Source organism: Carassius carassius, chromosome 4, assembly GCF_963082965.1.
Source record: "Carassius carassius chromosome 4, fCarCar2.1, whole genome shotgun sequence".
Lineage (NCBI taxonomy): Eukaryota > Metazoa > Chordata > Actinopteri > Cypriniformes > Cyprinidae > Carassius > Carassius carassius.
The window spans coordinates 30,035,549-30,060,683 of NC_081758.1; the positions used below are offsets into that span (position 1 = coordinate 30,035,549).

General features: G+C 36.3%; 1 protein-coding gene across 1 annotated transcript; it reads right to left on the reverse strand.

The window, feature by feature from the left end:
- Positions 1-59: 59 nt before the first annotated feature.
- LOC132139734 (substance-P receptor-like) lies at positions 60-25,135 on the reverse strand. The gene is made up of 5 exons (XM_059548322.1): positions 24,444-25,135; positions 17,575-17,769; positions 7,777-7,927; positions 5,118-5,314; positions 60-4,798 (listed from the first exon to the last, which is right to left on the reverse strand). The coding sequence occupies exons 1-5, from the start codon at positions 24,845-24,847 to the stop codon at positions 4,477-4,479; spliced, it is 1,269 nt and encodes a 422-aa protein (XP_059404305.1). The 5' UTR covers positions 24,848-25,135; the 3' UTR covers positions 60-4,476.

A 25,135-nucleotide genomic window follows, 5' to 3' on the forward strand; every position in this document is an offset into this window, starting at 1 on the left:
TAGAAGTAGCTTTTATATATATATGTATATATATATATATATATATATATATATATATATAAATTCCACAACATTATAATATATAATATGAAAAATCAATATTCATTTTGAAGTTTTCTAAAGATTACATTAATTTTTGAAATGTAAATATACTGTGCATCCCTAAAAACTGAATTAGAAATGTGATTTATTCAATAAACATGTAGAAACCATTTATTTTAAAATAATACAAATATAATACTAAATAAAACTTTAAAACGTATATTTAAAATGAATCATTTAAGCAGAACACAAAGTCAACTACAGCACTGAATACATAATGAATTCTCCAGACTCCAAAAACTTCTTAAGAAAGAGGGCAGCAAAACAGATTGTTTTAGACAAACTCTTTTTGACAGCTTTCGTAGGAGCAACAAAGATCCACCCTGTTCTGAAGACGGGGCACAACTCAACATTTGACCAGACAAACTGAGTGGAATTTCAACAAGGCACTGATAGTTCTAACCTTTTACTCTGAGACACAGACTTTTGTCTTTCTCTCTGCTTATTAACTTCAATGGCTCATTTTGTGTCACAAATGATTAATGCAATCTCTTTTAACTAGCTGTACCTGCTTGATTTGCTCCATGACTTCTAATGCCATATAGAGATGTTCAAATTCTTCCCTTCAGAGCACACCAGGCCTGAATACAGATATTTTAGACAAAGTATACAGAAGCATATGCATACAAAATCATTTACAAAAACATATGTAAGAACAAACCCAGCTCAACACTGAAAGCAAAGGTGGATGGCTATTATTTTAGTTACAACTTGGCCTATTGGCACTGAATGTTTGGTTTAGCCATATCTGGTTCATTTTGTTGATGCATGTTCAGTCATACAACATAATAAAGTAACTCCTTTAGAATATAATAATAATAAAAAAACACATATTTGAGAAACCACTGCCAAAAGCATATAGGAAATATTTACATAATACTATTTAGCCTGGTAAACTCATTAATAGCCAACATAAGGTTAAAATTTTATGAATGAGTCATTAACAATTATATTCTTAAAAGATCCATTGATGTACTTTCAAACAGGAATAAGAATATATGAGTTAAAGTTTAATTACATTTTTAACTCTTTACATAACATAAAATAATGAGCTGTACCCCCCTTTGTTATATAATAATGTCTGTTATAGGGGTCAAATTGTTCTTGATCTATTTAATTAAAACATTTGATGTTGAAAGTAACTAAAAGCATAAAAAATGAATGATAAAAGGCATAAACTGTATGATAAAAGATGTGAGGTGGCATCTGAGATTCTGCATGGCCTTCTAAAGGAACTGAAGTTATATTTTACCAAGGTCCAATCATTTCAGTATGACCTTACTTATAAGAGCGCAGATGTTGTTTTGTGAACCTGTCACATTGTAATGCAGGCTTTGCTAACAGAGTTTTACTGTAAAATGGAGACAACAAATCCCCAACACACAAGTAAGCGCTGGTACTCTTTTCACCAATAAAAAAAAAAGAAGAGGAATATACAGAAGCCCTTATACAGAAAACCTAAAGATACAGCTGCAAAATTGCTTGATAAATTCAAAATGTCAGAGAGAAGGTAGAAGATTGTCATAAGTAAATTATGACTGCGCTTGATGCAAGACACAAAAAACTGACATTTATATATATATATATAAAATAATGTTATGACCCCATTAATGTAACTAGTGAAAGTGTTGCCAAGAGTTCTTGAGATCAGAGTCGTATAGGACATTTCATGTCAGTGAAACCAACAGCCCAGGCCTCCTGTGCTGGATGGAAATCAAAGCACTTTTTTTTCTGAATAACTGATGAACTATACCAGCTGGACTCATGTAGAGGTATGTTAAAACATGCACACACTTACTCACACTCACTATGTTTACATACGAACATGAATAATAACTTTGAGTGAAATTAAGCGGCCATGCAGGATGGCCTTGGGAGGGATGTGAGGAATGCTGGAGGGTGGATGAGTCTGTGTGTGAATGCTTTCATACACAGCTGTTGTCCTCCCCTCTGTGTTCTCTTCTCTAGGGTAATTACTCTGATTATAGAGAGATAGAGCTGAAGAAAGCAAATCCTCTTGTGCTCACACTCACATAGATAAATATGGTCCATAGAGGTGTTACAAAACCCAGTCTGACAGATGAACAAAAATCTATTTTTTTTGTATGCGATCATCAGACATTCTTCATGTTCATCTTAAAGGGATCGCTTACCAAAAATTACAAATCAATCTTCGTTTACTTGCCCTAATGCTGTTCCAAACCTGTATGACTTTTTATCTGGGGATCACAAACTAAAATATTATAAAAAATGGGGTTCTAGTGTTAAGACATTTATTTGTATGGGCAAAAACAGCTGAAACATTCTTCAAAGTATCTTATTTTCAGTTCAACAGAAGAAACCATAAAGGTTTCAATTTCATAAAGGTTTGGAATGACATAAACATCAACACTGACAAAATGTTCCCTTTTGGGTGCAGATATGTATAGGCTACTACTGGTCACAATTAAAGAAAGATAGTGGAATAAAATATTTTCATGTTTTTGAAAGAAGTCTCTTATGCTCACCAAGGCTGCATGTGTTTTGACAAAGCATACAATAAAAACAGTACTATTGTTACAATTTAAACAAACTGTTTAATATTTTTACATGCAATGGCAAAGCTGAATTTTTCTCCAGTCTTCGGTGTCAACTGATCCTTCAGAAATCTAAAATACTGATTTGGTGCAACTTTGGTGATCATAAGATAATTCTTTAAAAAAAAAAAACATTAAAATGATTGTATATTAATATAGTGTGGCACATGCAAGGAAGATCCAATTCAGCAGAAGCATCACAGAGTGTTCAGAATTTCAGGAACAGAGTAGTGTGGTTCATTTATTCCTGGAATGAGCTGTCTGCACCTGCCAAACAGTGAGACACTTTCAGTTCACAGTCATTTACCGTCCAAAATATTCTGAACATACGGCATCTTAACAAGCCTGCTGCTTGAAAAAATGAAAGCTCAGCCCACAAACATGCCAGTCGCATGGGCCTTTGTTTTGGAAAATGGACACCACTGTCACAACCTCAGTCAAGAACAGCAGCAGGTGGTCACTTCAGCCCAACATCTCTCATCCTCCCCTTTTGTCCCATAATCCTGTATCATATTGCTGTGACTGTATCAAGGGAGGTGCCTGAAGAGCTAATTTTACTCTGGCCTTGTTCAGTACGAGGGGTCGTGTGTGCAAGAGTGAATGATTGTACAACAGAATAACTACAGAATTGGCACTAGACTAAGCCCCGCCTACTGACCATTTTCAGAAACTGTTGTGTCCATCCAGAGACATATAGGCTCGAAATGGGCCACCAAAACTACAACTGGTACCTGTAGGGCAGGGCTTAGTGAAGGGTCAATTATAAAAAAAAAACCTAATACAAACAAAATGAAGGTAAGCAGACAGGGAGAAAAAAAAGAAGTCAAAAGAAGCCTACAAAAATTCTCCGCACATCATATTTTCCCCCCACAGCTATTCTTCAGAGCACACAAAATCAGGATAGGCATTCAAGGCTTTCACCACCATGCATTTGTGTTTCCAGGCACACCTTGAAAAGTCATTTAATAACGTTCTTTATATTTTCCTGTGTAGCTACAAGGTGTAGATATTGGCAACTGAATTTGACCGCCCGGATCGTGGCTCTAACTGACCGAGAAGACACCGAGGCATTTGCAATAGTATAATCTCTGCCCTATGTGTTTTTGTTCAGTCTCAGCCAATTTAGAGATTTTAAAGGCAGTTTATGCTTACAGAAAAAAAATCTGCTGTGAAGTCTGCAGTAATCTCCCACCTGCAGATAAAGCACTAAAGGAATCACATGTGCTCAGGTATCATTTGACCCAAGTGAGCCATTGTTAGAGACTCCACGGATTAAGAGGGGCACTTTTATTGATATTTCTTAACTTATTCCAATTTCTATTATAGTCGGGTTGTTGTTAGCCAAATGAGAGACCAGTATAAGCGGTCATATTCAGTATTCACAGTATACTGACAGACTTTTCCACGGCATTACATGTCCATTAATATAAACTTTTAAAGTGTCAATTATTGATTGCAGGATCAAACAATCAGGCTCTCATTTAAGTCAGCACAATGCAATATGTCATTTACATCACTACGGTAAGGAAACCTTTCCCAAAGAATCAATGTAAATGTTCCTCTAATCATAATTATAAACCTCATGAATAGAACGAGGCATGCATGAAAGATGAAGGATCGTTTGAAATTAAAAACACTTAGCGTGTGTGTACTTAACCAACTAAAACACACATCTGCACACACTCAAGGTAATCCTCAGGTTTTACACACTTGGGAGGGGGAGATGAGGATTCTTCAAATGATTACATCTCCGCAGAGGTAGTGGCATTCGGTCTCCTTGAATCGAGCTTCTGCACTCTCATTCTTGTAGGTTATTACTGGAGTAAAAGCTGGTGGTCTCTGACATGGTTTTGGAGATGCTGCGAGAGGACAAGCCATTGGAGGGGAACTCCCTGGAGGGGCTGTGAACTGCCGGTCTCCCTGCAGACCCTCTGATGCTCCCAAACATGACCTTTTGGCCATCCTGCATCACGCAGGACACGGCGGTCTCCATTCGACTGGCCCTGTATAAACTAGTCTGGGTTAGATGGTACCGGGTGGACTTGAGCTCTAGACCCTCGTAGGATCCCTCAGGGATGCACGGACACCAGTGGAATGCTTGCTTAAATCCGGCACGGAACCTGAGGAAATGTTTCGAAGTGTAATAGATGAATAGACAGATAATGATTTGTGTTTAAAGTTGAAAATTGACTAGAGGATATTAAAGCTTTGTTGTCTTTCAAAGGCTTTTGGGATGGATTTTCAGTATCTGAGTGAGGCAGTAAAACCAGGATACATTAGAGGATAATACATCACAGCATTGGACTGTATTTATGGCACAAAAAGATGGATCATTTTGAACAATAATGATATTATAGCGAATATTACAGGGACTCTGGAAAGAGCTAGATGTTCCTGTGTGTGCGTCAATTACTGTGTTTTCTCTCCAGGTGAAATTACCTGTCATTGAGGCAGCAGTAGATAATGGGGTTGTACATAGTGGAGCTCATTGCCAGCCACATGATAGTCAGATAGACCTGCTGAATGAAGGGATGCTCGAACAGGTGCGGGTAGAACTGGTAAATCAGGAAATAGACGTGATAGGGGAGCCAGCAAACAGCGAATGTACATACCACCACAATCATCATCTTCACCACCTGAAGGTTGAACAAAGAACAGAAAAGGATTGGTTATACTTTATTCTTATAAATTCAATATCTGTCCTTCAAACTGATTTCTTAGGCTTTGCATGCTGCCCACATTGTATGACAACTTGCAGAATGCTGACAGACATATTGTTCCCTAATAGTTTCTTGACATCTTTTAGGTGGTTCAATGAGCTTAATTTACCACCAGCAAATAGAAAGCAAGCGTAAATTACATTGATTATATTTAAAGGTTTCTATGATACAATGTTCTTCTATCCCAGCTTACTGTAATTTAGAAACAATTTAATTCCCCTTTAAAAAGTGTAATGATTTGTGTCAGCCCAACTTAGACACGTTGGTTTAATCAATGCCTTGAGTAAGGAATACTCTGGAGTACTCAAGATTAACATGAGATTGGAAACTGTGTATGGTATGTGCCCTCTAATTGATTTCTTTAATAAAATTGCATTGACTACTCTAAAAACATTCTTTATCTTTTAAGATTACCAGTTTTTTTTCCCCAAGGCATTGTTATCATATGATGTTGTCATCATAGCTTTTAAACTATTTATTTTGATATGATTTTAATCTGTATTTAACCTCAGAATGATCTCAAAGTAAAAAGAGGTGCTAATGTCTGTGTCAGGCTCTGTTACTTGTTTTGTGTGTGTTTTGCGTCCCATGTGCTTCCATGCCCTTATTTGGTCCTTCCTGTTGGTTACAGGTGTGTTTAGTTATTATTCCAATTTCGCTGTGTATTTAAAGGGGTCCTATTATGCTCTTTTACAATGTTTTGATTTTGTTTTAGGGGTGTACTAGAACAGGCTCTCATACTAGGTTGTTAAAAAAACACATTATTTGTCACATATTTTACATTATTAAAACAACTCTCTTCCCCAGTTTGGCATGCACGGCTTGAATAGTTCCTGTATCAAATGAAGCCCCGCCTTCTGAAATATGAAGTGTGCTGTGATTGGTTAGCTGGCCTAGTGTGTGTTGTGATTGGCAGCACTCGGCGTGGTTGGGAAATGGCATGCCCTTACCATTGCCACCTGCGAGCTTCAGTGTAAATACTGCTTTAAAGCAAATAAATTTGAGCGTGATTTAAATCCAGATGATTGTAACCACTCTAAGTTCACCTGCCTTGGAAAAGCTAGCATGCTAGTGACATAGTGATAACACTCATTGTCTTCTCTAGTGCAGCTCAACCAGGTCTCGTACCATTTGTCATTATTTGAGATATAAATACCAGAATACCACAAATACCAGAAAATACACGTTGTAGTCCAAACGAGTCGTTCGTTGTAGTTTTTGAAAAGTGATTTTTGTTAAATAAAATATCTCCTTTTGAAGTTGACCATGAGCTTTGCAACTTTACAGATCTCTATTATGCTCAAACAGCAAGAATACAGACTAACTAAAGTTGAAAAAGTGAAAAAGCATAATAGGACCCCTTTAAGTTCGAGTCTGTGCAGTCTGTGTTTGTCTGGAATTGATCGTCAACCCCTCGTCCTACAGTACATGTGAGTTCCTGTCTGTGTGTTCTTTATTGGGATAAATAAAGATTTCATGTTAATCCTCTTTGTCTCCACTCCTTCATCTCCTCGTCTCCGCCACAGTAGGCAGTCTGATTTTGTGGCATCTGTGCTTTAAAATTAAATTATTAAAATCTTATTATAATTATTATAATCTTAATAAGTCAGGTCAACCCTGCATATTTGAAACATTTGAAAAAAATCAGTAATTAGTAATCATTATTTAATTGCATTATTTATAAAAAAAAAATATTGAAATAATTACAATACTTATTACATAAAAATATACTGAGTGTATACTGGAGTATTTTTTATTTGTATGTGAAAGGTAGGTCAGTTGCCTTAACCTACTCTCGTTCTACAACACAGGAGATTCCTGATCTACATTCAGCTTGAAGTGGGCATGAAATCAGCATTAAAAACCCCATTGACACATTGCCAGAAGCCAGAGCATGTAGTAGCCCTCAGTCCCTCAGTTACCAGCAGACTGTCAGAGGCTCATTGATGTTTATGAAGCTTAAACAGAAGACAGGGACATACAGGCACTCAGAGGTAATAAGTCACATTGTGTCAACATAAGTACTAACGATGTGTGCTCAAAAAAGAGATACAAATATTTTGTGTGAGGAAGTAGAGGAAGATGGAAAGATTAAATGATAGCAGTGGTATGTAAAATAGATATGGGAGACTTCATTTCCTTTAAGTGTGGTGAATTAGGCAGACACACACACACACGAGAAGCAGATGGACCTACTGCGGGTGAGTTTCATAGTGATTATTTCATGTGGCCTTGTCTGACCCTCCTCCCCTTGTGTGTGAACCCTGTCTGCTTGTTAACTCTGAGTTTGGTGTCGGACCCGGACTGTGTGTAGTCAAATGTCATGGGCTTAAATGATGATGAAAAAAGGAGGAGCAAGAGGATGGTGTGATGAAGACCTTGCGTTTGGCGGTCAGCTGCTCTTGGTAACGGTCAGATGAATCTCCTGGGATCTCACTGGCCCACAGAGTCAGTCCCACCACCAGGTAAGCACAGCCCATCACCAGCAGAGGGAGGAAGTAAATCAGCACTGCTACACACACAAAATACCTTCAAAAGGATAGATAGATAAAGAAAGAAAGAATTTAGATTTTAACATTTTTGTAACTCAATAATTTTTTTAGAAGTATTAATAATTAAATGTGCATGTAAATTCAGCATTCTTAGTCACACCATTTGCTGTTTTAATTTCCTGGTTTTCATGCAAATAGGTAATATTTTATCCATCTATTTTATTATTTCATTTATTTATTGGTTAAATTTTTTAACTCTCATTCCCGATATTTTGTTTATCTCATATTATAAGACTAAAGGTTATGACATAACATAAGCAGCAAAAAACAATATATTGTGGCCATGAATTAAGAATTTGTTACACAATTTTACTAAATTAAAATGAGTACAATATGGACATTGTTTAAAGGGATAGTTCACTCAAAAATTCTGTCATTAATTAATGCGCACAAAAAGTATTCTTGTAGCTTCTTAAAATTACGGCTGATCTAATGATGTCACATGGATCTTTTTTTATTGATGTCCTTACTATGTTTCTGGGCCTAGAATGTGGTAGTTGTGTAGGTGTTGCTGACTATGCAAGGTCAGAAAGCTTTCAGATTTCATCAAAAATATCATAGTTTGTGTTCCGAAGATTACAATGGTTGTATGGTTTGGAACGACATAAGGGTATGTAATTAATGACAGTATTTTCATTTTTGAGGTGAACTATCCTAACGAGGAAACTCTTTAATAAAACGTGACTACAAGTCAGTATGTCCATTTGTTCCTGCCGAGGATCTCCATAAAATGGTTTATTTCAATTATTTAATCTCATAAATGCATTCATATGAAGGGAGCAAAGAAACAATAGGTGAAATCCCCCACACTCTTCAGACTGTAATGTACAATTGCACCGATTTTTATCTGTTCTCAAAACATTTTAGCCTTGCCAAATCTCTGTCAGACTGTCAGTCTCAGAGTCAAATTGCCTGTCAATCTAGGCACAGCTCATTTCTTAAGCCTAATGCATTGGATCTAGCAAAGATCATGAATCAAACACAGTATTCCAGACATGTGGTCACATATCAAAGATGATACCAAAGATGATTATATAATCTCAAATTAATCTCTCAAAAGCAATTACAAAGTGAACTAGACCTCTTAATGTGTGAATTATTAAATAAACCTGTAACACAGGGAAAAAAGCTAACTAAATTGCATCACGTTCTCCTTTAGTTTACAATCTTACTCTTTTAAAATGCACAGTGCTGACTGGAAAACCCATGGCCAAATGACAATAGTGTATATTTTCTTAAAAGTAGCTTAATAATGTTGAGGTTTCCACATCCACAGATGAAAAATTACAAATATGAATGAACATTTTTGAATATTTTGTGAATAATATTATCATAAATATTGTAACACATGAATATGAATTAGCTCTGTTTTAAAGTAATATTAAACCATCCATTCATGTTGTAATCGATATTCATCAGACAAACCAATTTCAGCTTGGGTTATGTGACTGCGCTTATTTAACTGCTTTTTCCATAAAATGAGGGCCAGACTGAGAGATACTGATATCAGGAATGCAACCTGGCAATCTGAAGACAACACAGGGTTCTCTTTAATGTTGTTGCTTCCAGTGATTCCCTCCGTGAAGGAGTTTAAAATTAAGCCATGATTAATTATACTTCCATTGTTTCGTATTCCTTAGTGACACAGATGGAATGCTGTCATCAGGAGTCTTGGACTTGGCTCCATTCACCTGCCCCCTTTCTATGCTAACAGCTTCTCCATGGCTGATGTTAAAGAATGTGACCAGGAAAGATGACTGAACCAGGTACGGCACAAAGGAACTCTGATGAGGCAGTTAAGTCACCTCTCACTGACCACAGCTTATACCTCGCTCACCATTTCACTTGCAACTAACTGCAATCAGGAAAACAGATGTTGAGAGAAGCAAAAGAGAAGGCGAGAGATTGAGAAAGAAAGCTTAACATTTATTTTTCCAGTTTTGATTCTGATGTTACTTTAAAGAGTTAAAATAAAAAATCTAATCACTCATTTCAGGAAACCAAATTCATATTTATTGCAATCAGTGCACTATTGATAGTTATTTTTACTTATTGCATCTTGATATTAAATTGTTGACATTTTAGTTTTTAAAATGTAAAGAGATAGTTCACTCAAAAAAATGTCATCAATTACTGCTATTCTCATCTTGTTCCAAACTCATATGAATTTCTTCTGTGGAGCACAAAAGTAGATATTTTGAAAAATTGTCTCTGTATTTTTTCTATAAACAATGACAGTGGGGTCTAATGTTAGTTTGTACACCATACACTTTCATTGTATGGACAAAAACAGTTTCAATATTCATCAGAATACTGTATAATCTTTATGAGAGAAGGTCAGGTAAATAAAATGTAATGTAAAATATCTGAGCAAACATAAAACTTGCTTCACATTACATCTCTGCATAGAACATTTACACACAAGACCATATGACTGCAGCACATCTGCACAGAACATCGATTTCTGAAGAGTACAAAGGTTTGCTCATTAAGATCCATTACGTAATGTAGCTGGATGGTTTCAGATTACCAAACAACATAAAGAGTTAATTAATATCATTAAGCTCAGGTTGTGCCAAATAGTTTTACCACAACCCATCCATCTTGTCCCGACCCACTCTAAAACTCATTTGACACCACGTACGCACTTGCATGCATTCCAGTACATTTAGACTAGCAAGGTAAAAATCCAGAAAGAAAGTGATTTTTCATCTGTGGATATGGAAATTTCATCAACATTACTGAGAATTTCCTGTATGAAATATAATCGTAGTTAAGTGGCGAATCGCGGTCTTAATTCATTGAGTATATTAGAATGCCATATGTCAGAACAATTGGTCAATTCACAGTCACAGGTAATGAAGAGATGCAGCAATATGCCAGCTAGACTTTCAGTGTCAAAGCCAAGACTTTCTACTTTCACTATGGCAAAGTGCCTGACAGAACGGTGTTAAAAAAATAAATAAATAAATAAAATCTGTCTGCCAGTTAAAAGCGATGGCTCAGTATCACACTCCCAATTTGGTTTACACCTTTCAGATTTGGAGTGTCTGTTTTTTCCATGAGCGAACAGCGCGAGGAACTGTCATGCAGCAGTAACTCACTAATGATATCTAAAATGCTACGTCACTGTTTTGTTCCAGCAGCAAAATATAGGTAAAAGGAGCATAAAGAACATCACAGTACATGTTATCAACTTCATTCTCACGCAAGAGTGGTTTGAGTAATTAATGATACATACTAACAATGTTTGCTTTTTCGACACCTTTTTCGAAAAACGTTTTATGGCTTTTGTCATACAAAAATAAAATAAAGTAAAATAAAAAAAACAGCCTCAGCTTATAGTGGAGGACATTTGTAATGGAGGGAGAAACTGGCAATTATTTAATTTGAATCGAGCCCAATAATTTGCAAAAGTATGCAATGAATCTAGATTTAACCCTAATTATAAAACAAAGGTTGCTTTTCCTCATTCTCACCTCTGTATGTCCTCTAGCTTCTCCACTAAAACTTCCCTGGATCTCTGAGTTTGGGTCAAACATTTGCAAAAACAATCTGTGAATTTGTTCTTTCAGGATTTGGAAACATCAGTCAAATATCGGAATAACAGGAAGTGAGAGAGACTGGAACATCTGATATGGTTTACAAGTTTTGGAGAGGGCAATCATTCCTTATTTAGCTTTACTTTACATCATATCGCTACCACCAAATGTTTGACCTATTATGGAAATGCTCAAATTACTTTGTAACAAAATTATGTGGTCAGTGGCATAGCTAATGGTGGAGAAATTTTATGAGTACAAGTGTAAGGAAAATACTGAGACTCAAACCCATGGCCTTTGATTATTAGTCAGACTCTCTAACCATTAGGCCATGACTGCCTAACGAACAACTACTGTATTCATCAAAGTATCCTGAAAATAATGTTGCATTGTGTTTTAAATTTATCAAAAGTGACAAAAACATTTATAATGTTTTTCTATCTTGTAAAAATGGGTATTTCTTATTTCAAAAGCACATATTTATATGTTATTGAAATGTTGGCTATTTGACCCCTTTTTTGCACACTTGGCACTTCTGCAGATCTCTGCTATATACATTTCTATAACAGCTACCTGATGTGTCTTTTGTTGTCTGTTCAGTCTTTAGTCACCTCATTAGAACGAATAATTCATTATAGCTCATATTTGTGGAGTATTTTGTGTCTGTAATCTCTGGACAAAATCAAACTAGCTGCACTGCCAGTTCTTCTGGTTGAGTTTCATAGCAATTTGCAGAAATCAATGACGCATGGAGTGCACCCTGTCAGATCCAGATTGAGGAAAGCTCAATTTCCCCCTTTTCTCGCAAGAGCTGAGAAGGAAAGAGAGACAGAGGAAGAGAGAGATGAAGCCTGTGGGTCGCCCAAAAAGACATCTAAGTTCCAGGCTAGGCAAATTGAAAAAGACTGACCACATACTGTTAGTGAGCTATCAGTTTTTAGGTAGGGATGGTAGATTAATGTGTTATCTGTGAACCACTATCAAACAGAGCCAGAGAACATGATGAAAGGCTCAGATCAGTGGTGGGGTGCTGAGATAACATCATACATTTCTGTACTTTTTGTAGTCACACAGAATTCAATTGTTAGAACTTTTTTTTCTTGAGCAAATTAATGTGCTATCTAGCTACTTTAGCTGGACTGCCTGTTGTACATTCATAATGTACACTGTGTTTACAAATGCTTCATCAGGTTTGACTGTTTATTTAAATGATGAATAAAATAAAGGAGGCCTTGCACTGCCAGATTTCTTGCACTAATATTGGGCTTGCAATAGCCAGACAATTTTATATTGGAGGAATAATTTGAATTCTGAACTCCTTTGTTGTCGGCCTACCTGGAAAAATCCTCAGCGAGCCTCTCTCTGCACTCTGTTATCTGCTCTCAGCTACCATTACCTGCCAACATTAGTTCAAATTTAGTAGTCTTGTCATCTTTTAATAATCTTTTAAAGAGATTTGACCTACCTAATTTCCACTTATTTCGTTTCTATCAATAAGCACTTTGTTCAAAAATGATTCCCTAATTTCCTGAATCGCCCCCCTGAATCCCCATTGCATGACTTCTTAAAGCTTGAACCACAATCAAAACATTGTACTTCTGTCATTTATAACCTGATTCATAATATTAATCCAGGCTCTCCAAATTAGATGGGACTGGGAGAGGGACTCAGTATTTTTGGACTTCATACATCATCCATTTGTGCAAGACATAGCTTGATACAGTGTAAGATTTTAGGGTTTACTATACTGATGCTAAATTTGCTAAAATATATCCTTCTGTCAGTGATGCATGTAACCGGTGTAGGAATTCACCAGTGGATCTTATTCATATTCTGTGTATTTGATTAATGGATCGAAATATTGAAAAATTCTGAAGGAAGCCATAGATCTTGATCCAAATCCACTTTTGGCCATTTTCAGCTTGACCTTTCAATGAGGGTTCAAAAGGCTTTAACTTTTACTACTTTGTAAACGATACATCTCATTATTTAAAATGGAAACATGCCTCACCCCTACTTTGATACATGGCTGAAAGAGGTGTTTGCTTGCATTAAATTGGAAAACAATTTGACTGTCACTCATTGGTTCTTTTAGGACCTTTGATAAACTGTGATGCCCCTTTTTAGATTATGTGTTGAACTCTCTTTGAAGAAAGAAAGCAAAATAATATACTATAAAATACTACAATATTTTTTAAATTTCTTTAATTTCTTCATTTTCAAACATTAAACCATCAAGATTTTGTTTTGTCAGAAAACTGCAGGGAGCCTTAAGCATCTCTTTTGTTTATAAGTATGGGAAGATGGTTGGTGCATGTTGCATTTTCAATTGCACGTTATAAACAACCCAGATTCAGAGCAAATTCAGAGATTAATTTGTGTGGAGCAGCATTTACTGTAAATCGAGATCCTGAAAACACTGAATCATGAGCTTCTTGCATATAAATGAGCACAGTGCCGCACTTCATTCTGAAACAAGCAACACATATATTTAATTAAATCACAGCTTTTGTGATTTGATAATCACACCAACCCAAATCGCAATATTAAAATTAATCTTACAGCCTGTCTTCTTTTGTTTTCTGAGAAGAAAGAAAATCAGGCTATTTGGCACCTGGGACATGAGGATGAGTAAATGAATACAGATCTGTAATTTTTAGGTGAACTATCTCTTTAAATGAAACATAACCAAAAAAAAAAGTAATCTGGGTGGTCTGAGTGTGTATGTGAGAGAAGTATTATATACGTAAACCTGTGTGAATGTTATCTGAGTAGCATACAGATAATTTGTCAGCACTCAAACATAAGCATGAGCTCATGTCAGGTATGTCGCATGTGAGCTTTCACAACACCGGACTATTTATACTCTGGCATGTGTCTACAGTCTATTATAACACCAAGCACGGCAAAGCCATGAATAAGAGCCACACAGTGTGCCGTGCAACACTTCTAATCCAGTTCATGTGCTATAAAACAGACCTGGTGTCATTTCTAATCAGAATCATCTGTTATGTTAATGTGAGACCGGTCTCATCTCGGTTTGTCTTAATCTCATATCCAATATCTAATATCCAATCTCATATGGAGCTGAAGATGCTTGCGTTCAGTTTTTACTTCCTGTGCATGCATGCTTGTCAGAATCAAGATGCTGTTAGACGTTACTGGAGTACAGTGCACAGCAAATCATTCTTACTCAGTATTTTTGGACTTCAAAATATCTGTCTTTCTTAAAGCAACATAAAAGTACTTGAGAAGCAAATTTGTGTATGGATATTAAACTTTAAAACTTTGCTCCCCCTTTTCTTCATTTCCAATTATATTTAGGATCCCTTACAGTATGACATTTACTAAAGAAGGCACACCAGTTAGATCCTGGTACTAAGGAATTTTTTTTCTTATTTGCCTTTATTAATGATAAGTATATCAAATTATATATTAAATGAAAATAAAAAGATTAATAATAATTAAAACATTTCAGTTTGTCAGCCCGAGGAGTTAGGCTAGATGAGTTATGTTTCCACAGAAAAGTTATTTTTCCACATTTACTTTTCACATTTACATCTATCTTTTTTTCTTCTTCTGCAAACTGTAATGAATATAAGCTATTAAGTTTTATTTATCTTTTTATTAAGTTATATTTGTTTCTTGCAGTGAATTTTAATTATAAAGAAATATACTGTGCAGTAGAAAAAAAATTATGTGTTAGCTGGTAGAAACACCAGCAAAAAAGTTTTATATCACAGCTCAACTGTGGTGTGAAAGACTCGGTAATGGAAGAGAGAGTTTGGGGAAAAATGTGAAATGAGTTATAGTGAGTAAGAGAGAGACAGTGGGGTGCTTAAAAGGGAACACCTTGTGTGCCTTAGAAAGCTGACTCCTTCACTAACTAAAAAAAATAAAGACCAGCCCTTCTCACTCACAGAAGTAAAGACAGACAGAAAGACGAAAAGAACAAGTACACCTAAGTTGTACGAAACAGAATGAGAGGGAGAGGCAGAAACAGGTGATCGAAATATACAGAGGTCATCCAACAAAGAAAATAATACAGACAGAAGGGGTGTAGAGAGGCTTTTAAGGCACAGGGTGATAAATAGTAACCCCACTTTTCTCTGGTGTCTTTCTCTACAAAGATAATAGCAGTGATACATATAATCAAGAAGAAGAATCTTGTTAAGAAGAAGTTTTGATTTAGGTTTAGTATGTTCAAGTGTGTTAATAAGTAATAAGTAATTATTTGTATTGTTTTCCTAAGTGCTGACTGTAATTGTTTATTAATAAGCAATGGCAGCAATGTTCTCTTCAGCACACATTTCTCAGATACATGCTCACCAAAAATGCTACCATGTTTCTATTGCAATAACATATCAGAAGAGCTTTTGAACATTTCTTTTTGCAGCTTGGAAATGAGCAAATACTCCACAATAGATACCTGATATCCGGATCAGTACGTCACATACACTTTTTGTCGAAACAGTTCACTGTTATTTGTGTAAAGTTATTTGTGTAAAATCAGATTTCAGGAGTTAAGCGGTTTTGTGACATCACAGCTGGCACATCTGTGCACCCCCTCCCCTGCAACTGGCCTCACCATGTAAAAAAAAGTGACGCCCATGAAAACTCTTTGCAGAATGATCTCGGCTTCTAATGGACTCAATGTACTGAACCCTACCGGACGATGGCTTTGTACACCATTTTCACAGCACTTGACATTATACCTCAGCCAACTTTTTGAGAGTTAATAACCACAATACGGAGGAGTAGCCTAATAATTATTGGCGTCTGCTCTTGTAAGGCCGTTGTATTTACCTTTGGGCAATATTTCCAATTATATTTGCTTTAATAGTCTTGCACTCATGTCTTTTCGCTCTCTTAGGACCATGGCTTTCCTGTGTTTACTGTTTTCTTTGTAATGAAGCTCCTCTCTGTTGTTACATAAGCCGCATTTAAAGGGAAAAGGTAGCACTGGTTTTTGATTACTCCATGAGCAGGGGCGTAAATTTCTTCTTACAGTAGTGGGGAACAATAAACATAACATTTCTCAAAAGCAATTTTTGAAGGAGACATAAATGATACAGCTAAAATTGTACTTGAAAGGAAAAGTTTACACAGAAGAAAGCCTTACTACTATTAGTGTAACGGGGAGACTGTGTCAAATTAGACAACTTAAAGCTGTTTTGGTCACGCTGTGAATGCCCTTGTGTCCGTTGTAGATGTTACTATCCATCAAGCAGGTTTCATTATTATTTCTAACTTAGCAGACTCAACGAAAAAACACTAGAATCATCACTTTATTAATTGAATAAAATAGCTTTGACAGCCTTGGAGTTCCACAACTATAGACATTGTTCTCACTCACCACACTGTGTGTATGTAGGTGATGCAGTGTTGCTAGGTTTTTGCAACAAAAACTGCCCAGTTGCTACTCAAAACTATCCTAAAACTAGCCCAATCGCATTTCAAGGGGGGTTCCCCGGTAAAAAACTAAATCATGCTGTGGGGGTAAAATAATTTTTTTTCAGCGGGGTTCCTCCGGTAAAATTCACATGTCTTATTGGGGTCGCGTCAACTTGCGGACAATAGGAAAACTGTGGACTTGGCAACACTGAGGAGATGTAAAAAAGGAAAGCAAGCAAAATTGGACTAAAGCACTGTGAGGCAAGGGAGGGGAACCTCAAAATGTTTTCAAAGTTAAAACGCATTTTTTCCCCGTTTGCGTTTGTGTTGTTTTACTACTTACAAAGTTAGTTAAAGTATAACAACTTTATTCACAATACACAGTGTGGTTCTTAATCATATAATCATATTTTAGGGAGACAACCCTCAGATGGGGTCCCCCCCCCACCACACACACACACACACACACCACCACAGGATTTCTGCCTATGTCCAAGACTAATAAAGGTAATATTTTCAGTAATATCTGTAAACATTGGTGAAATTTAATCTGGAAAAGGAGTTCTCTGCACCTACAGCCATAAATCTACATTTATGAAGCAAATATTCAACCTAAACGTTTTCCAATATCAGCAAATAGCGTCATGAGACAGTATGCATGCTAATTAGTTAAAAGTGAGATGTTTACATCGTTTTGAAGTCCAGGACAGTGTACTCAGGCCAGTCGATGTAGCAGACCACCCTGCCAGGCAACTGGTCTGTGTCGGAATAATAGTATTGGGGGAAGGCCAGCAGGAGAGCCAGAACCCAGATGACCCCGATGACCAGCTTCGTCTGAGTTGCAGACATCCTCTGCTGCAGGGGATGAATGATGGCCATATATCTGTGTAAGAAAAAAGACAGATGTGCTGAAAGCTCCCCATCTGTTGTATACAGAGATATTTAAATTATTATTATTTTATTAATTTTATTTACTTTAACTTATTTCTGGTTGAACAGGAGAAACAATGTCATCTACATCTTGGATTTCCTAAGAAAATTTGCCACTTGTGGTAGCAAATTTTCGTTTTTGGGTAAACTATTCTTTTAATGCACTTTTTTGGTTCAGTAAATATTGTCTGTACTAAATGTTTTCGTTCTGCTTAGGGAGAATGTATTTTATGTCATCAAATAAATTAAAGTCTGAAATGCATGCGTTAATTTGATGTTAATTGAGTTCTTTCGAGTCTTAATTATAAGTCTCATTAAATAGCATTTGTTAATTAAAATATGTCTGCTTGTGGATTTGACTCTCATTTCACACTCTTATTTCCCTGCTGTGATCTTCATTGATACTTTGCAGCTTAGGTTGTGCTTGAAAGCATGAGATTGTACTGCTCTGCACTCTCAACAAGGTAAGCTGTCACATCAAGTGACTTCATCACATCCACACACACACACACACACACACACACTGTACAGCTCACAAAAATCTCAGTGTTATCTAAAAGAAATCCTCTTAAATCATTTGCTCCAATATGGAGCTTTATCATTATGAAACAGAATGAAAATGTCCAGAGAGTAAATCTCCCAAACACAGCTTACAAATCTACTGAGCGTATACAATAGTTGATTTGTGGAATTTTTAGTTATGGGTTTCAAGCTCTAATACAACAGGCTAGTGTATCATTGTGATAATATGAGCTCTACAATAATAAAGAAGATCTGTTCCAGTTATCAGTTATATGGACAGTGAATACACTTGTGACAGGATTTATTTAACTCATGTACCACTTTCAGACTGTGAGATGGAATTAAAGGCCAGAATGTGTCAGCATTTTATCTGAAGAGTATAAAATTGCTTTGTTTTCCTCAGAAGTTGTGTGCAGTGTGTGGTCTCTACTAGAGTTTAGAACCAAGATTTTCATGGTGTTCGATTCTGTTACTGGTTCTCAACGTGAAACATACAGTGTGACCAGTGAAGTCTGATTCTTGTGCGAATGACTCTAACGAGATGTTTAATCTTAGTGAATCACAAACATTTATACATTTTGAACAGTTTCTCATTAAATCTGACTGATTTACTAAACTGCAATTCAGTGGCGACGCCAGACATTTTAAGGGGTAGGACCTTTGTGAAATTAGCTTGAGTACCTACTCTCAAAATAAAGTAAATTATTTTACATAAGATAAAAACAGGGATATAAATTTCGACAGTTGAAAGAGAAAAAGGTCAAAAATACAAGCCAAAAATATAAGCCTAATCTGAAAATAAAAATGTGACTTTACTTGAAAATGTGATCTGTTATACACATCAGATATCTTGTGTCATAAATCCTTGAAAAGGTTAATTGTTTCACATGGACCAAACAACATCAATTACATGTAAACAGTATACACATGCGGCTTTTGGGCCACGTTTTGGTTTGTAGCTTCAGCAAACATTAGTAAACCCTAATACAGTAGGTCACATACATTTATGTAAAGTAGGTGTTCTCAATTCAAACAAGCCCAAACACAGCATAGCACACTGTTTAGATCTTGATATAATCATTGTACTGTGGCATTATATTCCACTTCACTAAAACCAAAGTGCTTCCAAGATCCAAATGTGTCTCACTGATGATGATAATGATGATGCGTTTTTTTCTACACCATTTGAAAACGTTGGAAAGTTCAACCAATCCACCTGCATTTGAGATTATGGGAGGTACATCTGGTCTGGGGAAGTTTCACTAAAAAACACTGAAACAAATCATTTCAAATCATGAGGTTGTGCTAATCTCCCAATTTAATTACAACGAATCATTCATTAGAATGCTCTAAGAATCCCCAGAAGGTTCAAATCCTCTAGGTATATATATTTTTTTGTACTGGAGTGTTTCTAAATCAGGCAAATACAATATGTGTTATCAATCAAAGAGATGAAAATCACTCAATATTACCACTCAGTGTTCAGGTAATGAAAATTTCTATAGGTCTCCTCTGACTATGATCTGGTTTACTATATTAACTCCAGGCATGGCAGTAATGGTGGCTTCTTTGACACCCTCCCTACAAGCAGAGCTCTTGATTAGGTTGACTAGTTCCCTTTTCTTTCCTTTTTAGAATATTGACTCTGTGTCTCCTTTAAAGTGACTACCGGCCTCTCTCAGTTACTTTATTAATAAGTCTCCTTATCCAGATTGTCCAGATAGGAACAAATTATACCCACAGGAAATTCCAACTTTGTTTTGTACTTTTCTTTCCTTCTCCTGATTAAACTTGTTTTTAATTAGTCTCTAACTTCCTGCAATGATCTAGTCTTAATATTCACAACTGTCCTTTAGATTCAAAACCTGAATAATGATCAATTTATTTTAATAAATAGGTTCAGGCCAATTGTTAGGCAGTTGTGTCCTTATTAAGACAAATGTTTTTCTTCTGGGTAAATTTAGGGCCCTGCATGGACTGAATACTTATGCATTATTAATAATTTCTGCCTTTTATCTTTTTTTTTCTTTTTTCTTTTTTAAGAAAACCAATGTGACATTGAAATGAAAAGTCTGTCACCATTTACTTACCTTTATTTTTGTTCTAAACCAATATGACAGACTTTCTTCTGTGGTACACAGAAAAGTGAATATGAATACAAATCTTTCCCCTTTAACTTTTAGTATGTGGGAAAGCACATAAGAAAAGTGAAAGCAGAAAGATTGGCTTCAAATTACAAAAAAAAATCAAGATATTAGCATCATTAAAAATAACTTCTGAAGCAATATGACAGCTCTGTGTGAAGAACAGATTTAATTTATAGTTCCACTGTAGCACTTGTAGCAAATATTGCACCACATGAAAAAACTTACAGTTAAACCACCAGCAGGCACCAACACACACACACACACACACACACACAAGTGCACTGACACACACACACACACACACACACAAACACACGTTTACTTAAAGGGTTAGTTCACCCAGATAGCAAATTTATGTAATTAATAACTTACCCTCATGTTGTTTCAAACCCGTAAAACCTCCGTTTATCTTTGGAACACAGTTTAAGATATTTTAGATTTAGTCCGAGAGCTCTCAGTCCCTCCATTGAAGCGGTGTGTACGGTCTACTGTCCATGTCCAGGGAGTGTCAGCCACATTAAAAAAGTTAACAGCTTAAGTCATTTGTGGATTAATGCGTATTAGAGATGCGAACAGTTTAAAACGATTCAGTTCGATTTGGTGAACTGAATGATTCGTTCGCGAACTGGATATCCAGACTGCTTTGATTTGAACTCTCTCACACAACAGACACGGAAGAGAAGACAATGCTGAATAAAGTCGTCATTTTTGCTATTTTTGGTCCGAAATGTATTTTCGATGCTTCAAAAAATTCTAACCGACCCTCTGATGTCACATGGACTACTTTGATGATGTTTTTCTTACCTTTCTGGACATGGACAGTATACCGTACACACAGCTTCAATGGAGGGACTGAGAGCTCTCGGACTAAATCTAAAATATCTTAAACTGTGTTCCAAAGATAAACGGAGGTCTAACGGGTTTGAAACAACATGAGGGTAAGTTATTAATTACATAAATTTGCTATCTGGGTGAACTAACCCTACCCCACCACTGCTCCGGGTGTGTGCTCACAGTGTGTGTGTGTGTGTGTGTTCACTGCTCTGTGTGTGTGCACTTCGGATGGGTTAAAATGCAGAGCACAAATTCTGAGTATGGGTCACCGTACTTGGCTGAATGTCACTTCACTTTCACTTTTTTCACTTTAACTATCTAAATGGGTCATGCCATAGGCTTAATGGTTTTATACTGTTCAAACTGTATATTATATTGCCCTACACCTAAACCCCTCACAGGAAACTTTCTGCATTTTTACAATTAAAAAAACACTGTTTATTTTTATACAAGTTTTACAAGTGAGAACATCCACAAATGGAGGTTTTTTTTTAGATTTGGTCAGGTTTAGATCACTTTTGGGTAAAAAATTTTTTTTACCCAATTTATGGTTAAGTATAGGCATACAAACACACACACAAGCTTATAAGTGACGAACAACCAGATATTTTTCCATGAATTTGTTTTCAGCCTCTCCAGTCATGCTCAGTTAAAGTGATGTCCTGAAGGACAATATGATTACATACAGTGCCAGAAAAGATGAGTGAGCAATGAGGAACTGACAATAGACTCATGGAAGAGTCTCCTGTGGTTGAAGAGGTCAGACGCAGCACCAACATGCATTCAAGCACATCTGTTTGACATAAGTGGAGCTCAGGGCAACAGATCATCAGTCTGAACAGCACCAGGGCTAAATCAATAACGACAACATGCTAGAGGGAGTAGAGATGGACAGTGCAGATACACAATTTGATGCTTGCAGTGCTTTTCTTTCAAATTTAGCTTCTGTCTGATAATTTGATTAGGAATCTTATTCCTGCCACACACGAACCTCCGAGCTGTGTGTCCTTTCACCAGCACACACACTGCTCTTTAGCATGCCGTCACGACTCGGCTTTGAGGAGTGTGTGCTTGTCAGCACCTTTATATGTTTTTAAATGCAAGAAATGATATAAGGAAGTAAAAACAGCTGATAAGGGAGACAAGTGAGAATGTGAAATATTATATTTAGACGCAATCGTTTATTGCTACTAAAGCACTCAAGACAATTATGTCACACACTACAGCTCAACCTAAGTGATCTGTCTGCACAGAGGTGACAGCCTCTGCATTTTCATTTCATACAGACTTTATTTAGAAAACAGGTATAGGGTTCATTTTCATACGGACATACTTCTACATTACATCTTTGGGCATAATTCAATTATCAATCCTCCTATTGCCCATTAGTTGATAGTAATCAAATCACTGCCTGACAGAAATCACTTAAAACTGGCAGAAGATAAAACAGGCTAAAATTCTACTGAAACATTCTATCCACAGAAGTACCCAGAGTGCTTATTGAAAAGCTCTAGGCTCTGTACATTTCTTCTTTACAAGAAAAATCAAGGCATTTGCTTTGTTTGTAAACTCATGATTAATTTGCTGTGTATGATTACAAATATGTTTAGAGAGAATGTAATCGTGGCTGGCTTTTTTCTTCTTCTTCTTCTTTTTTTTCCAAAGAGTCTTCCTAGGATAAATAACCAATTAGTTCTCCAACAAGTATTTCCTCTATAAGGACCTGAAAGCACAGCACAGTATTTCCCTGAAGCCCACCCTCCATCTCCCCCATGGGTCTCTCAGGTAATAGAATTTTAAAGAAGTTCATGTTACTGCATGTAGATAGATGAAAGCAGGCACTGTTTTTTGAGCATTAGATGTGCTGTGTCAAAAGGTTGGAAGAAATGACATCTTAGAATTAGAACAGGGTGATGAAAGGTCAGATATTACCTGAAATCTGGGCCCTCTTGTAAATAATACCTCATATGCCACACATGGTAATTGAATGAAGAAACAAGGCAGACACAGCACTCTTACAATTACCTCGTCACCACTCAACCACACACACTAAAGAAATTAAGGTTTCTAAACAATGACTATGGAAGGTTATGAGTGGGATGATAAATAACCATCATCTATCATATGATGTCACAGACAAATGACAGATAATTCCTAATATGGACCTGAAAAGAGCTAGAACATTATACTTGTGTTTGTATTGTGATGGCAGTACTAATCGCTGCTAAACATTTCACTATTAGCAATAATAACTAGCATTACTATTACACATCCATAATAACCATAGTTCTGTCAACAGTAGAGTAAGATGCCCCCCTCCCATCTTATTTTTTTTTCAAAATAACAATTAATTAATTTTGTAATTTTATGTGAATGCCAACTGATAAAATAGTGATCTGTGACATTGTATTATGTTGAATACCAAAGTTTTGTGAGTGTGTGTGTGTGTGTGTGCGTGTGTCTTTCTTAATGAGAGATTTTGGACACATTAATGTTTTTAATTTTGTAGAATGATTTACATATATATATATATATATATATATATATATATAGAATTGAAACGATACAATTAAACCTTTGGGGTAAGATGCCTTTGAATAATTTTACATTTTGTGCTATGACAACTAATCAGCCTTTTTTGTTATTTTTATTTTCTTTTAATAACACATTGGCTTATGCATCATCATACTGGACATATGTCTAAATATGTTAAAATTATAAAGTAAATCTTCCTCCATTTTATCTTATCATACATACTGTAGTTACAGTTACTGCTGTAAAACCATAATAAATTAGTATGCAAATTATTAATCAGTGAAAGAAGCATCAGAAAAGCACAATCTTTTCTATTTTTTACCAGGGGTGGCTAATATCAAGTTACCAGTTATTTTCTACAGTCGTTAGGAAACCATGGCTATTTTTATAGGGGGCTGTTTAAAGAACGAAACGAACTAATTATTTTAATGTTGTGCACTTTTATATTTTATATACATTAATGTAGTTTATATTTTGTTCATTTTTAACAAAAAACATGCAAAGAAACCTAACGTTTCCTCACGCGCACTGCTGAGATCCGCGCGAATGGCGCGTGCCACGGTGCCACAATAGAAACGAACGAACTTACCTGTCGAGTGCAATCGCGGTCATTGAGTATATAGAAGCGAAGACGGCGGCTATAGGGAAGAAGTTGTGGAACCGGCAGTAATAGAGTCCGAAATACCACTCATTGTGCACCGAGTAGACAAAGTTTATAACGGTGTTGAATGCGGACATTGACGCTTCAGCGAAAGCCAAGTTGACGAGGAAATAATTCGTCACGGTCCTCATGCGTTTGTGCGCCAAAATGATCCATATCACCGTGATATTGCCCACAACGGAGACGATGACAATTGTGCTGTAAGCCACTGCCCAGAGCACTATTCTCCAAACCGGTTGCACAAACTGGTTCCAGTATATCTCGGTTTCATTCTGTGCCGTGGTGTTTGTCCAGTTACTTTGGAAGTCAATGGAAGTGATGGACGAATCCATACCTATTGGGGAAAAATGTGCAATTTTGTTAAAATGTTAAGGTTTTTTTTTTTTCTTGTTTGTTTGTTTTGTTTTTGGCTGGATGTTGTATTAATGTTCAATCGACCATGTCTCCTTGAGAAAAAGTCAAATTATTGAGTTTCATGACGCAAAAAGTGTTCCGATTCGTATCCCTCAAGTCAGTTGTATTCAGTGATATAAGGAATGATGATCCCTGTTTTTTACAAAGAAGACACGACTACAGATCGTAACGCCCTGCTCCTTCACTTTTCCTCATCACGAAACCAA

Excerpts from the sequence above, each read along its gene's own strand:
- LOC132139734 (XM_059548322.1), bottom strand. The coding sequence starts at position 24,847 with ATGGATTCGTCCATCACTTCCATTGACTTCCAAAGTAACTGGACAAAC. Across the intron at positions 7,928-17,574 it reads GTCCTGGACTTCAAAACGAT|GTATTTTGTGTGTGTAGCAG; the intron begins GTAAACATCTCA and ends ATCCTTTTGAAG. Across the intron at positions 4,799-5,117 it reads TACTGCTGCCTCAATGACAG|GTTCCGTGCCGGATTTAAGC; the intron begins GTAATTTCACCT and ends ACATTTCCTCAG.